At 37.9% G+C, this 16,793-nt stretch overlaps 1 protein-coding gene across 1 annotated transcript; it reads right to left on the bottom strand.

Annotated features, from left to right (window-relative positions):
• Window positions 1-687: 687 nt before the first annotated feature.
• On the bottom strand, window positions 688-15,640 carry LOC140325788 (uncharacterized). Its single transcript, XM_072403809.1, has 5 exons — window positions 15,523-15,640; window positions 12,649-12,969; window positions 11,012-11,157; window positions 6,363-6,472; window positions 688-3,904 (listed from the first exon to the last, which is right to left on the bottom strand). The coding sequence occupies exons 1-4, from the start codon at window positions 15,584-15,586 to the stop codon at window positions 6,377-6,379; spliced, it is 627 nt and encodes a 208-aa protein (XP_072259910.1). The 5' UTR covers window positions 15,587-15,640; the 3' UTR covers window positions 688-3,904; window positions 6,363-6,376.
• Window positions 15,641-16,793: the final 1,153 nt, after the last annotated feature.

Here is a 16,793-nt window from a genome sequence, read left to right as displayed (position 1 = left end):
AGTGCCTCTGAACTTCTTATCACGTGGTCAGTTAGCCCAGCTATGTGCACTTGCCAGATAACTGACCAAGAACAGTCATGGCTGTCTCTGTAAAAGTCTGGCCTGTGTATAGCAATCCCCCAACATGGTTCATCAATGTGCCCTGGAAGAATGACGAATGGCGTTGCTGAGTTTACCAGTGCTTTGTTTCTTTCTCATGATGTACCAAACTGTAGATTTTGCCACTCCTAATATTGTAGCAATTTCTCGGATGGGTTTTTTCTGTTTTTGCAGCTTAAGGATGGCTTGTTTCACCTGCATGGAGAGCTTCTTTGATCGCATGTTGTCTGTTCAAAGCAAAATCTTCCACATACAAGCACCCCCTCTATAATCAACTCCAGGCCTTTTATCTGCTTAATTGATAATGACATAACAAAGGAATTGCCCACACCAGATCATGAAATAGCTTTTGAGTCAATTGTCCAATTACTTTTGAGTCTATGTGTAACTCTTATGTCTTGCTCTTCTTCCTCTACTGGAGCCCTGGCAATTCTATAAGTAGTATAGAAAGAAACTTTTTTATTTTGAAATATTGTATGCTTCGTATAAAAATATATTTTTACAATGACATGACCCAGGTAGCTTGTATGTTGCTCTTGTGACCCCTGCCACCCTCTTTTACCTTGTAATAAAAACTCTACACACCGATATGCTCAAATGGCTAGAAGCAGCCGTTTATTACATAAAACAACTTAAACAATAACTCTCAAAAATATCCAAAACTTACACTTAACATTGGTAAAACGTCATTATACCATTCACATCAGCACCAACATCAATAAAACCTTAATATAACAGTATTATTCATTCTGCCACATATCCGTAACAACCATCTGGCTGCAGATCCTCGAAGGCATCACCACACCATTCCAACACCTGGGACTACCACACCGATCTATGTTCCCAGCCATACCATACTGACCCCGGAACAAATTCTTTTTCTGCAGCTCACTATCCAACCAGCTGCCTAAATCCCAATATTTGCACTTTTTGTGATGTGTTTGACCATTTCTTACTTGCCCATAAGGATCTGCCTCAAAGGAACTCGGCCACCGTACCATCACAGCAATCCCACAAACATCGCCCTTACCTATCAGGGCAGGAGGGAAACTCTCCACTCTCCTCAACTGCTTTGACCTCTCCTCCTCACTCCACCCCTTTTTAACACCTCCTAATCTCCACCTGACCCGTCTTTACCAATCAAATTGAACTGAGTCCCACACTTGGCCTCCTGCTTCCCATTTTAACCCTCTTTTGTCAGTTCCCTTTTCCCCTGGTCATGACCTCCCATCCCCTACTCCTGACCTACCTTGCACGGCCCCAGTCATTGGTACAATGATACTGACTTTGGACTAACTAAACTAGAAAAAGACTGCATTTTGTTACACCTATTTATCTATCAAAAAATAAAGATTTTCATTTTTTTTCCAGGAAACTATTTTTAAGAGAAAAATTACCTAATAATCCTAAATTATAATAAACTATCAAACTGGTCACCAAATACGCAGGCTATTAGTGGCACTTTAAAAACAGTTTCTAATCAATGAGAGTTATACAGGTAAAAAAGATGGAGTGATTATTGTTAACTAAGATATGTTTTGTACTGATACAATATTTTTATTTGCCAAGGAAGATATAATATGACTGTACACACATACATAAACATTACTTTTTTTTACCATTTTTTTCTTTTTTTTTGAATAGGCTTTAATATATTATTGTATCTGTTTGCTATATATCTTAAATATTGGCAACAAAGTTTTCAACTAACAGCAAAAAGTGTAAATTTCTTTAAAAATGAACATAGAATGAGTATAAAACATGGCACTTGAACAAGATATACAAAATAGAATATAACTACTAAAAAGCACATGTGATACAATAAACTCAATGGGCTTTTTTATACTTCAAACTTTCCCAGGTGGGAATAAGAATATAGTTTTCACTATTTAATGCCAATTTAAATAACATCCTCGCTTAAAATCATAACAGCACACAGTTTTAATTTGCTTATATTGTATTCAACTTTTAATTATAATTTATATGTTAACATTATTATATTTATTGACCTGTATAGATTTATTCAACTGTTTTTGACAATGATTTGTTTGACTGCAGCTAAAGCAGGTCCAAGCATTTTTTGGAGATAATTTATTCTAAAAGAATGAACTTCACACACCTTGCTGCCCAATGTTTATTTGTCAACTACTATTATAAAATTAGTATTATTATTATTTTTTTTAAATTCTCACGTATTTTTTGCTAGATATTTTAAAGTGTACATAAATCAACCCATTTTTTTAAAAACACATGGATAGGATTGGAACTTCTGCTAAATTTGAATACTATCTTTTTCCCTGTTGAGAATATTCACCATATTGGTTTGTCCTGACAGCCTTTGTTTGTGGTATATTTTTATTATTACACAGTATTTATATAGCGCCATCATATTACGCAGCGCTGTACAAAGTCCATAGTCGTATCACTAACTGGAGGGGAAGCCAAATAACCTAACTGCATGTTTTTGGGATGTGGGAGGAAACCGGAGTACCTGGAGGAAACCTATGCAGACACGGGGAGAACCTGCAAACTCCATGCAGATAGTGTCCTGGTTGGGATTCGAACCTAGGCCGGAGTGCTAACCCCTGAGCCACCATGCTGCCCAAGTATAGAAAGTTATAGAAATTACCAAATGTTGTCACCGGACCATGAGGTGCAGCAAATTTTCCAATGGGGACCCCTGTTTGGCTAAAAATGGTCTAATCCCTTTTTATTTCCTAATTTGTCACTAGGACTGTAGTAAATAAGAAATCCCCCCAGTGGCATAGGAAAGGGGATTTTACATGCTCCAATTCATAATAATGATAGCCAGGGCTTTGAGGAGTGGGTGACAGCAGTGAAGCTTGTAGATACCACCAAAGTTCAACAACCTGAACAATTCTTTAAGCTCTTTATGCAGAAAATATCAAAATTGCAGCTTTTTGATATTTTTGCTTTTAATGGAATTTAGTGAAATCTGATATATAAGTGAATCCAATTTATCTATGAAGGTGCAGACTGTGAACCTGTTTTCTTGATAATGGCTTCACTACTGACCTAAAATAGGTATGCAGAATGGAAGTTTTTTAGACTTCACTGCCTGCATACTTACATGCCCAGTCCCCCTCCCTGACAGCCACTAGTCACGGGGAACACTGCTTGTTCCTTTCATTGACAACATGCTTACTGGAGAAAACTAGTTTGAGGGAGCCCTTGGAAAAGGGCATCAAATTCTGCACCTAAAAGCTGCTGGTTCCATAAACCCGGAACCATATGGCTCTGAAGAAATTGGCATTTTGTTAACACATAATGGTCTCTCCACCTACTCCAAAGGAGAAGCAGCAGACTGATGAGTTCATCTTTCTGTCACACTGCTCTCTCCTTTTAGTACTTTGCTGCTTGCACTGCACCTAACTGGCCTTTTATGCTCACCCAGTTTAAATTCTACCATGCATGGGATTAAAAGAAATTGAAACAAAGTCTGATTTGGATACTTACACTACACTTATATTAAAAAATACAGCTGCATTAATATGTATCTCCCTGGAGTTCAGCTTGAAATATTTAATAGGGACTACAAAAAAATATTTGTAACCACAATCCTTTCAATTTCAATTTACAAAAGTCCAACAGGGTTTTTTTAACATACAGTTCAATAATTGTGCATTACTTAACAGCGGGACTGTCTGCTAAGAAATCTTCTGAAATTGGTGTAATTCATCCATTGAAATCATCACCATGGTTGTATTTATGGGAATTCCAATCCTTCTTCCTCTTCTTTTACAGGCTACTGAATTAACTCTTTCCAAGATGCTTTGCAGAAATGCTGTCATGAGAAAATGAATGAGTTTGAAGATAAAAACATCTGACTTTTCTTGACTTTCATGGACTACATATTCTCATGATCAATAAGCAACTCAAAAGATACTGAAGCATCAAAAATGACTGACCTTTATGTCAGCAATGGCAGCCAATTGGAGACTTTGCATCCCACCGTGCACACTGCACTTTCAGCAAATCCTACATATTGGATTTGTAGGGGATACATACCTAGAAGTGCCTGCACATACCTGTGCTAACTTTGTAGTACTTGCAGTGCTGCAGATTCACAACTTTTTATTTGAAATCCAGGCCTGGAGTGTCTATGAAGGACTGCATAGGTCAGGCACTCCATCCCTCTTCCAGGTCATAAATTGAGGGTGGCTAGGAAGCACCTGGCTGATGATAATAATAAAAGAGTTTTTGTTCTTGAGGTTGGGGTAGAGTTGGAGCCTGAAGCCAGGTGGGCTCTGGAAAAGAGGACTGAGTGCTTAAATGGGATAACCAGCCAACAGAGTTTGGTGCATAGTGAAAAGCACGCTGAGTTTGGAACTGATACCATGATTAACATTTGACCATTTTGGACTTGTTAGCTGTCTGAAACTTTTGTGTTACCATACTGCTGAAGCAAAGTTTTCTTTTCCTAGTACAAGCCAGACAGGAATCTAGAATTTAAGTGTCTGCTCCATGAGAGGATCCTTACTAAGTATTACAAGTGTACGCCAGATGGAAATCATCTGCAAGCCGGAGGTTTGTGCTGCAAAGTGAGTGGAGTGGGGATGTCATTGCTGTGGGTAATCAAAGAAAGCACAATGTGTGGAACACTGGCTAACAGAGGGAACTGTGTGGTACATACTACAGTAAGGGTCAGTTTGCTTCAATATTTGTGTTTTTGGAGAGTGTATACAGCTTGGAAAAGATTTGCGAGTTTCACTGTTGGGAGGAGTTTGGAACTTGTAACACTATCCATTTACTAAAAATGCAGGACACAAAGTGAGGAGCAGAATATGTTGCTCCGTAGAAATGGAGCTGTGACCTGTCCTGAGGCAGCAATGTTTCTCCTGGATGTTACACAGTCGTACACAGTTGTAGGTGTAACATCCAGTGGATCCAGCAAGATATGGGGGGGGGGCAACAGGACCTGGCAAAGGAAAGTCCAGTTAAGCACTGCGAATTGGTAGCTGGGGGTATTTTGGATGTCTCTAGTGTCTCAAAAACACATGAGTAGTGTACACTCTTCCATTTCACATGAGAATAATCATACTGTCACCATTAAGCTTGAAACCAAGCTTTGTACAGTAGACTACAAATTGGTAAAATTATAATCTTCAATAAGTAGAGGGCATTTTGGGAACAGACTTTCTTTTCTGTTTTACCCTTGTGGTTTAGCAAAAAATGGGACACCTTTGTCAAATGTGGTTGAAAGTATGAGGTGTGCTGATAACCAACATGAGTGTTTTAGAAGATATCACTATATATTGGTGATAAAAAAGGTCCTAGGTATTTTATATAGCGAAGAGGCTGAGGTGTCCTGCATTTTACTGGTCATTGGAAGTATTGGCTAGACAGGTGGCTTTATTGAAAAGCCGGTGATACTAGTCCTGGAGCTGGCGAAGGAAGAGGGATTCTTGGCCACCCAATGTTTGTGTCTTCACTGGGACGTGGATATCACAGGGCTCACATCACATGAGCTACGAATTAATGAGAGCTTACTGACTTCCGAAACTAGAGGGGAAAAAGAGCTAAATGGGGATGAGCGATCAAAATTTTTAATTTCGATCTCACAGCGAATCTGGTCTTTCTCGCTTACAGAACATGTAAGCGAGAATGGCCTTGTGATGCGCCACGAGGTTGTGTTACCGCCGAACTCAGATGATAAATTATAAGTACAATCGGGTGACCATGGGAACTTAACTCAGATGAGCTCTCAATGGAGAAACTCCATTGAAAGTTTATCTGGAGTTCGCCTGCAGTCACAGCTGAATGAAGGCACTCCTGTAAGTACAGCCCAGGGACTGTGGGAACCTGCACTTCAATGGAATTTGCGAAATCGGTTCGCCGAAATTTCGCAGGCCCATCGGACGTTCGGGGAAATTTTTGTGAGAATGTCAGAGGCATTCTTACTCATCCCTAGAGCTAAAGAGACTTTTAAGTTGCCAAGTTTTGTTTTGTGTGAAAGGACTATATATATTACTGCTAACAAGAGCAGCAACTAGCAATTGTGATAGTTGTCCAGCCTGGCTATCTGTGTATTCCAACCTTGTGCTGAAAATAAAGAATCTAGGCAGGAGCCTGAAGTTTGCTTTTTTGAAAACTGAACTTGTGCTGTCTCACAGAACTGTGTCTCAATCCTATTGCCACAAACTATCAAGTTTGTTATATATATATATATATATATATATATATATTCTTTAATAAAATGTCCAGATTTCTTGTTTTAAGGATAATGAACCACAAATACTTACAACTGCTTGTTCTTTTATGCCTGGCAATAAACATTAGTGCTTTGCATGGTGTTTCGGCGGAGGGTTTGAGTCATATCAACATAGGTGCTTTGGTTTCCTTTTTTCTTCTCCTGTTCAACAAACACGAAGAATATAAAAAAGAAGGAGTTACATTTTGAAAAAAAAAACATAAGGGCTGCTGATATTATGTTCTTCCTAAAGTTAAACCTCTACTGCGGTGATTCTTGACCTTTTTAGCATGGGGGTAGGACTTTTGAAATAACTTTCAGGTTTTCAGGGAACGGCGGCTTTAATTACTATATCCACAACTGTACATTAGTGTGGTAGTCAATGTGACTGACCAGCGGGAAGAATGTCACTTTTATAGATAGATAAAAAGATCATTGGTGTCAGTTAAACTAACCGGAGAGGCACAAATTGTTAATTGCTCAAGGAACCTAGCAGAACCCTAGTTGGGACGTACTACTATAGTGTGTCATGTCCATGCATGCTACTGCGCATTGCAAATGTGACCCAATCCAGCAATGCTGATTGGTGAATTAGTAATGTGCTAAAAAATACAATGAATTGTAGTAATTTTTTCTACTTCTATTTGTTTTTATTATTAATATTGGGAAATGTTAGTTTTTGTGAAAATTGTCCAATACATTTTTCAGTTTCATTGAATATGGGTTTAGTGGAATTTAGGGGTCAATGGAGCACAAAAGGGTCACTGATGCAAGAGGTACTTGAGCACAAAGTATGAAATCACTGGAGCACAATAGGCTGCTTGAGTATTGGGTTTTTGTTGGTCAGGAGTCACTGGCTCACATTCAGTATGCTCTCTGTATACATGCAGTTAAACCTGGGAAATTAAATTAGAAATTAGATTTATTTTTGTGAATATTTTGTCATGTGCAAAATGAACATTTTTGTGGTAGAGACAATTGAAAAATGATGGTTCACTCTGATTCATACATATACATAGATGGATACAGAAAGAGACTGAATTAGCCAGGATTCTGTGTGTTCAATACATATTAGTATTCTTGTCTATTTGTTATACGATGCCCAAATGTTTGCTTTTTGAAAATTTGAGGGTCATGGCAATTTTCACTATAGGCATACCCCCGAGCCACCAATATTCATAGTTCCTCCTCTTCCACAAATCTTCACCTCTAGAAAATGTGCATAAAAAATTCCTCTTTCCCACTGTTTGCTCTCAAAAAAGGTAAATAGAACTTTTATACTTCCCACAAAGATGATAAAAGGCAAGATTAAACACAGAACCGTGTCTTCTCCTCGCCAATCCACTCCTATACCTTACAGAAGACTTAGTTGATCATCCTGGTCCCCATTTATCAAACATGATCCCCGAGCACTCTATTTATAGCTGGATTTCAGGTTTCAGAAAAAATTCTCTTAGGATTCGCCTGTCTTCTCTGCATTCTTTAATTGCTGATCTTCACTATTCTAATGGCTCGGAGACTATGCAAAACCCCGAAGAGTATCCTCTTTTCTATGTAGCTAAATGTGAAACTTCTTCTTGAGTTAATGATGTCACCTCACTTGGCCTCCATGGCTTTCTAATTAAATATTGTACAATGTCATCTACAATCACACTCAGCAGTAGATTAAACACCAGAGTTTTACATCTCCTTTCAAGCAGTCTAATACCTAGCCAGCTTAATGTAGATGGGGAAATTGATATAACCTTGTGGAACAGCAAGATAATATTTTTAGACGTCAATTTTTTTTCACCGTATTCTCTGTTTTGATCTATTTGTCAGACATCAAACTTGTACAGCATGACAGTTCCTAATATAGGTAGATATAATTTGTTTCATTAAAGTAGAATGGCAGACAGATATGAAAAACATCAATTATTGCAGTTAAGTATCATTTATAATAATTAAACATATTTCTGGAGGGATCTAATGTAAGTACCTGGATCATTCATGACATTAGCAACCCTAATCCTCTCTATCCACGTGACTATAGACTCATAGACTTGGGGAGAAAAAGGCAACAATGGAAGCCAATCATATTCTGCTGCAGTGCTCATGTGTTGACAAGAGAATAAAGCAGAAAAGAGTGATGACGTATCTGTGTGATGCTGGACATTCATTTTCCAATTAGCAGTCGGGGGGAGGGTGGGCTTCTTCTCTGCAGCAGCCAATATATGTTCAAAGAAGGCCAATGACCTGTCTGCTTTGTTTAGTACATTAAGCATATATTTTTGTTACTAAATCAGACCCTGGCTTCAAAAATCTCTAGGATATTTTAACAATAAGTTCTCCCTGACATTTCCTGGCTTTGATCTTGTCAACCTGGGCGTTTTTGGTGTTTTCACCTTCATTTTTGTGTAGGGCATTTGCCATCTTGTTTTTAGTGACTATAACAATTAGTTGGAGTAAAATGAACTCCATGGTCTGTCAACTCATCTGCGTAAATATTTCTCATATACTGTTTCTATTTTCACACATTTTGTAACAATGCCCTTTTCTTAGCTGCATCAACACAAAATGCTAAAGTGTTAAACTAGGAACTTAGCCCTCCCCTAGGCTTGTTTATATTTTTCTCAAAAACTCTTGCATCTAGTATGGTTTCCTCTCACATTGTACCCAGCAGTATTAAGAGTTTGCTCCTATTCTTTCTCTTTTACTCTCACTGTGATTGCCCTAATCATTTTTATGTTATTGTACCATAAACCATATTTGGGGGGGGGGTGAAAGAAATGCCCAAAGAAAACCCATGTAAACACATACAAACTCCATGGCCAAGATTTGAACCTGGCTCCCTAGTCCTGGTAATTGTCCTAGCATTGTCACAGTGGACCTAATTTATTAAAATTCTCCAAGACTGAAGAAAATAGACTATCATGAGAGAAACAAAGTAATCCAGCAAACCTGAAATGGTTCTGGTCCAAGACTGAATATATTTGGCAGCTAAAAGCAAATCCATACCAGGTTTGGTGGATCACCCAGGTCCTTGCATGATAGTCTATCCTCTACAGTTTTGGAGAGCTTTACTAAATTAGGTGCAGTAAGTGAATTACATGTTCCTCCATATCAAGAAGCACCAAATACTTGTGCTTCCCAGCACAAAATAGAGAGGTAAAGACATAAGCATTTATTGTGCTTTGAATGCTCTTTTTTCAGCCAAGCCTTGTTTTAGAAGCCTTCTATTATCTTGTAACCTCTTTGACACCAAGCTTTCTCATCAATCCTTGAGTAATGGAGAATGCATGCAGAACAGTTTCATAATTCTATATATATATACTTGTTCTAGGTCAAGTGAGCCAAGAAGTTCAGAATCAGAACTTGGGCAGCTAAATTTGATAGAAGAGATATCAGTAATGACAAATCCTTTTAGCTTTAAATTTTCTAATGGTTATTTTGACTTTACGTTATATGATGTCCATCAGGTAAAACCGAAGTCCATCCCTAAAGCAAACATTCCCTTTGTCCATAGTAGGTAAAGTATTATCAGGTACACCTGAATACAACACTAACTACATCCAGACACTAGCTGGTTGTGGAAATCAAAAGGTCAGCCTGCCTTAAAGTGATTGTTCAGTAGTCAACAATGGGAGGACCTTCTTAGAATTAGTGACCCCTGGCTTTTTATTACTTTAGAGATCGAGACTGAGATCTCCATGTTTTATGGGTCTTCCCAAGTCCCTATATATATTCTGGATATGGAAAAAAAATGAAAAACCCAACAACAAAAATAGGACATCCTTATAATTAACCATTACAAGTCTGTAGACCTGTGAACCAAGGTGTAGAACTACAAAAAGTGAGAAGGTTGAATGCTACAGCAGCTAATTGATTGCTCTGTAAAAAGAAAAAAGTTGATAAATTTAGAAAGTAAAGAGCAGGGGTCGGTAACCTGCGGCTCGCGAGCCACATGCGGCTCTTTGGATGTGAAGCTGCGGCTCTTTAGTTCCATACGCAAATATTATTTATTTTATCAAAAAAAAAAAACATTTCAAAATCGTTCTGAATCAATTAACGAGGATTAGGCACCGATTCTATCTCTCAGCCACTTGTACTCGCTTTTCACCGCACCCGTCCCCCGTGACACGCGTCGTCACTGTTGTCAGTCCGTCGAAAGCTCTCGAATGACGCCGTGGTCGGATGTTTCTATGTAGGTTTTAATTCACTTTCGACGACAAGTTAGTGTTGTAAGTAAATGTTTAATTGTTTTAATTTTTTACTTAACCCCCTAACCGCTAAGCCCGTAATTTCTCGCACTAAATATTTTGGCTCTTTTGGTTAAGCCCGTATTTTTTCGCCTACACTAAAATCCCCACTTACCTGGTCCCGCTGTGCGACCCCTGGCCTAGAGGAATAGAAGACTAGATGTATGAGGATCCATTATGGTGTTTGTACTTGTGAGAGGACATAGAACTTAGAGAAGGTTTGACCCATCCACCCCTCATTTCCTAAGGTGATAATGCTGACCTTCCATTTAAATTACTTTTGGATGATTTATTTTTTTTGTTTGTTTGGCTAGCCATAGCGTTTTCTAAAAAGGTTTCAAAGTGTCTATGGACATGAAATTGTTACATCCAACATTCATTATTAGCTATATTAGGCTCCAAAGATGAAGTTGTTTAAAATGAAAGAAAAAAATGTTACTAATCAACTTCATGTAAGACTTACCATTTTTGTTTTATATACGACAAATGCAAAGATTACAAGGATGATGAGAAAAACACAGACAGAGATGATAATAGGGGTCTTGTTCAAAGGCTTATGCACTTCTCCCGTTTCATTTTCATTTTTTTCATCATTTATGGCTTGTTTTCCTGTTGAAATATAATGACCACTTTCACCACGGATGTCACATTTTTTTAGAACACACATCATTATAAAAAATATGTTCTCCCTGCTCCAATAAAACTTTCCACACCATAATTATTTTCCGGCGAAATTAATCTAAAATATAAGCACCTGAAATGCGTAAAATGATTTAAGGTGTCCACAATATGAGGTTTCAAAATATTTAGTTTTTGGTTTAGGGAAAAAAAGACATTGGGGCTGATTTACTAAAGGAATATAGGCTGCTTGATTTACCATATTGAACTCTCATCCTGCAGAAGATACTTCACCTAGCTTAGTGAATGCAGTGAAAGTTCACAATGCAAAGAATACCCAAATATTTCCTAATTGCTGGGAGGGATTTCATTACCCAAGTAAAAGGTCACTTAGAAGTGAATGCCATTCTTACAGATAGCCAAAAAGATTATTAGTGTCACTTTACCTGACTACTCTGATGAATTCCTAGGGTTCCAAGAAGCCCTGGTTGAGAAACACTGTATAAATACTGGGGAATAACCTAGGGAAGGGGAGAGCACCGTATGTGAGTAACAGAGTTGACCTGAGTGGTGAGTGGTGTGGGGTAATCCCACTGGGGCCTTAAGCTGCACACCAAGGAGTCTACACGAAAGTTCTCTGTGGAGCCTACTGGGGGCTAGATTAGTTTTTTTGGAGTTTTTCAAATTTGGTCCACCTGAGATTGGGGCTATGCTAGAGAACAGGGTTCTGGGGATATCAAAAGAGTCAGCCTTCCCAAAAGAAAATTCATATACTTGGACTTAGTGACACCATTCCAGCATCTCCTAGGGGGTGGGTGCTACAAATGTTTGCTGACAAGGAATCTACAATGGCTTGGTAATATATTTTCATTGTGGTAACCTGAAAGCTATTGCACATATTACATGGGGACACATATTTTACACAATGGCGTGATGCTTCAATGCATGGTCTGTGTTTCTCTGCTTTGCACCACAGAAATAGTGTAGGTATAATTTTTGGACTGGTGTGGTCCAATGAATAAGACCCTAATAGGCCATTCTACCACTATTCAATACAGTATTTCATTCCTTTTAGATCAGCTACTCATACAGGTAGCCATAATTTTTACGTAGGGATACAGGAAGTTATATTGCTATACTAAAAAATAGCAGCCTCCCCTGCTTAAATGTGCAGTTATAAAAGTTTAAATTACAAGTGGCAGGTAAATCGGTAAACATCTATGTATTTGTCAAATGTATTTTGAGCTGTTTGCTTGGAATTCTGCTTCAAAACAAGATCTCCAAGCTGCTAAGGACATATATAAAAGCTATTAAAATGGCAACACGCAGGTTTCTGCATGGGGATAATCAGTTTTTTAGTGAGTGGAACAAGTCATTTTGCTGAATCACATGCAAAACATCACAACTTACTCATCTCTATTAAGAAACATTTGCATCAGTCCATATTAAAGACAAATCAGAAAATATTTGTGATGAGCTTACCAACAATAATAAGGGTTCCATTTCCATGAATTCCATTGTTGTCAGCAGTGAGGCCATCACAGATATAAAAGTCACTGTCAGCTTCTGTAAGATTTGCCAATGTTACAGTGAAATTTGAAGGTTCGCCAGAGCATGTCATACGATTCTGATAGTCTTTTTGTATCTCAGTTGTAACAGTATTGATGGTCATTATTTTCGTGAAACGTTTCCTAAGGTACATGTTTGTTGCCTTCACCGTAGTCACTGTGCAGGTAATATTTGTGGTTTCTCCAGAATAAAGTTGTAACTTTTCAGGTTCTTGTTTTAGTAAATTCTGTTTACCTATGAGACCCCAAATAAAAATAAAAAATAACATTTACACCTAAGATGATTTTTACAGAAACACTGTAAAGCAAATTGAGATCTGTGGGTCTTGCTTATTGCTGCATCAATTCAAACCACCTGAATGGCATTCACAAAACACACTGCCTTCCACGAATGGTCAAGAGATGGGGGCATAAAACAACACCAGAATGCTACTGATCTCCTACAACGTCTTTGCAGCAGCTCCCTGGGGTAGACTGCTTGCACTCTAGCCAAGGCTGCCATCTACTTCCTGGACCCCCTGTTCCAATGTCAAAAAATCCAGCATTGCAAAAGTAAAGCTTTTAGTTTAGGAGCTGGTACAGAATTACCCCTTGCCCCCTCCATGGTGGTCCTTACTCTAGCGCTCCATTGGTGGACTACATGCACATGATGCATTGTACTGGTGGCTACATGGCAAGTTAGGTCAGGTCTGCAAATGGTGACAACACCTTGAGTTGTGCAATGAGCTGACTGGAGGGAGATCGGAAAGTGATAATAGCACCAGAACCATGAAGGACCTTCGTGGAAGGATCACCAGCTATTATTTTTAGAATAAAAGAAGACTGAAATTACTTTAATTTCATTTATTTGTTTTTGTTCTACACAAATATTAACTTAGTAAATATTCAATATTTGGTGTTACTATTAGCTTGGTTTTTACCTTTTCAATACTTAAAAATTGAGTATTTGCTCCCTCTAGTGCAGTATTTCTCAACCTATTTAACATGGCGGAACCCTTGAAATAACTTTCAGGTCTTCAGGGAACTCCTGCTAATATTACTGTATCCACACTTTGCAGTACATTAGTGTAGTCCATAGTAAAAAGAATGCCTATTTGCTGGGCAGTGGGAAGAATGTCACCATTACAGAGAGCCAAAAGATCATTGGTATCAGGTGAAATGACCTGGGAGTCACAAACTGCTCATTACTCAAAGACCCCCTAGCAATCTCTGGAGGAACCCCGGTTGAGAAGCACTGATCCAGTGAATTCTCCAGAAATCTAATGACACACAGGACAGTTAACACATGCAAAATGTCAAACTTGCAAGTAAAAACACAAAAAAATGCCCAAAAACCACAGTACTAATATTTCAAAATATGTGCCTACTGAAAATACATAATCCCTATGATGCTAGGGGCAATTTGCTCCTTAATTACACGCCTCTCTTTATAATTGAAGCTTGCGGATGATTATAACACATTAATATATATTATTATATTATTACCACAAATACCTCACTGATATTCATATATCCTGCCTTTCTTTTTAAAGCAGTTTCTATGGTGTCACTTTTAAAGCAAAAATACAAAACAAATGTTCTGTGCTAAAAGGCTGTAATTAAATAGAGCTGCACAGATTTAGGAACTTTTTATCTTGTGCTATATTTAAGTAAATTATATTTTAGGTGCATCAAGCCATTAAAATGAACACTACACAGGTAGAATAAATTAGGCCATTTAGCTTAGTCCCTAAATGTTTCGGCTGCTTTAGATTTCTTTTAGGTAGGTACATTTTCTTCAGGTACAGAAAAATTTTCTTGCAAACAATCTAATGTCTGTATACCTTCCTGTGGACTAAAGTCAAATCGCTAATGTTGTTTATAGCCTTTTCAGCTATTAAATAGAAAACCTCTCCTCCCTAAGTAATGAATATGAGAAAAGGGAAGGTGTTTGTATTCCAAATCAGAGTAGTCTATGGTGACACACTATAGTGAATGAATGTTGCCACAGGCAGTGTGTTATTGGTGAAATCACCAGTAAAAATAAAACTAATGCCATCGCATCTAAGCCTGCTAAACTGCAATTTTTTCAATTTTTTGTGTTTAGTTATACTTGGCCATCAGAAATAAATATACTGGGGTTACAGGTATGTTGAATGGAAAAGCCAACCAACAAATGACCATGAAGCTGATTTACTACTAGAGACTGGTAACATGGCATAGTGAATGTTCACTTAGATCATTGAATAATGTGAACTGCATTGTTTCTTAATATTCAATCACTTGTGCATGGAATAAAGCAAAATAATGAAAAAAACAGATGTTTGCTTGCACATGATGAATATTAAAATTAAAAGATCCCATATTGTTCTTTGAATGAACATAGCATTAACTTTGATAAGTGAACGATCCTAGTAAATCAGCCTAACTGAACATTGACTTTTAGTGCAGTTACATTTTTTTTTTTAATTTCCCTATCTCCAGCCATCTGTTTTAGACATATTTGTACCCATCATCAATCAAGCAAGATATTGGCTGTACGGCATCTTCACCTCCTTTGTCGGAGCAACACATCTCCACTCAACCCTATAAAGAGATCACACTCTACGAATTGTTCAGTTCTGCATAGGACTGAATGGAGAACATGACCACATACATTTTATTTAATTTTTAAACTGATTTGTTTTTAATTCATGTGCTCTTTGGTTTTTTTTTTCTAAATATCATTTCATTCAAAAAAAAACATCATCTGATGTCCAGCAAATATAATACAATAGAATATGGTGAAAGAAAAGAAAGATTTACTGACTGTTCACACACGTTTCTAGAGCCATGTTTATAGAGAACAGGAGAGAGAAGAATATCTTCAGCATTTCTTATTAGCTTCTTTTGTAGCTGTGGTTCACCTCTGGTGTCTTTGTCACCTCCGATCCTCTGCAAGTAGGCTGCAAACAATACTTTTAACATACTGAAAAGCCACTTCCACCCCTTAAAGCCCGCCTACATAAATATGTTATTATGTATATACACATTTGTAACCTTAAAAATAGAGAATTGAATGTGGAACATTTTTAAATTCTTTATATATAGCTTTGAAATGTGAATGAATCTAGTCCAAAAAAGTTTCTTATTGCAGGTTTATGATTACTGATTATTTTACTGCTCTTTTCTTTTTACCATTAACTAATTGCAAATTTAAGTATGGTGAGAAATGACACATATGTTCCTGTATATTAAATTGTTTTTAGATTTTAGACCTATTCACATTCTCGTGTTATCGGCATTGCACTTGTTGGTGGTATGTGGTGCTATTCATGCTGAATGACACACCAATTTGCACAGTGCTACTGAAGGTTGAACTTCTAATGCCTTGGGTTGTATTGCTCTGTGTTACAAAAATAAAACATGCTCCCTTTTTAAATGTCTTGAGCAATGGTGCATAACAAGGCTTTATATTGTGAATGGCACCCCAATTTACCTGTGCAGTGCACCTGCATTTGTAATATATTACATAGCAACACATTACCATATGTTGTAGCACTACTTTCCCAAAAAAATACTGTCCCATTCAAAGTTATTGGGTTCACTAATATAATGCATGACTGTGGCAAGCCATAGCCGTGAAGATGCGCCTCACAAACTTGCCCTTCCTCTTAATTTCAATCTCCCATCCCCACCCCCTTAAATACCCCCACATCCATATCCCCCCACCAATTAATTACCACTCCTAGCATTGCTTAAATGCCCCTTAGACCTTTTATTAACAAGTAAAACTATTTTTTCATGAGCAGTGGGTGTGAGTGTATGTGTGTTAGGAGACGCTTTTCTGGCTGACAAACCCTGAGACTCTGATCATGAGATTGTTTGCCTCCTGGACTGACCTTTGCCCGTGACCCCCAACTCTGCTTTGTTCCAGGGGTTAACCTCAAAACCTTGTTTGGTGGACTGACTACCTATGTATGACTTTTGGCTCTGTTTACTGGACATGCCTCTGATGGACTCTCCTGTACTGCCTTATCTGCGGATCGTTCAGTTACTGACCTTGGACTGTCTGGATCCCCATTGTGTCCCCTGCCCTGC

This window comes from Pyxicephalus adspersus, chromosome 3, assembly GCF_032062135.1.
Source record: "Pyxicephalus adspersus chromosome 3, UCB_Pads_2.0, whole genome shotgun sequence".
Lineage (NCBI taxonomy): Eukaryota > Metazoa > Chordata > Amphibia > Anura > Pyxicephalidae > Pyxicephalus > Pyxicephalus adspersus.
The sequence above is the reverse complement of the archived record's forward strand: the minus strand, read 5'-3'. Positions and strand labels throughout refer to the sequence as shown.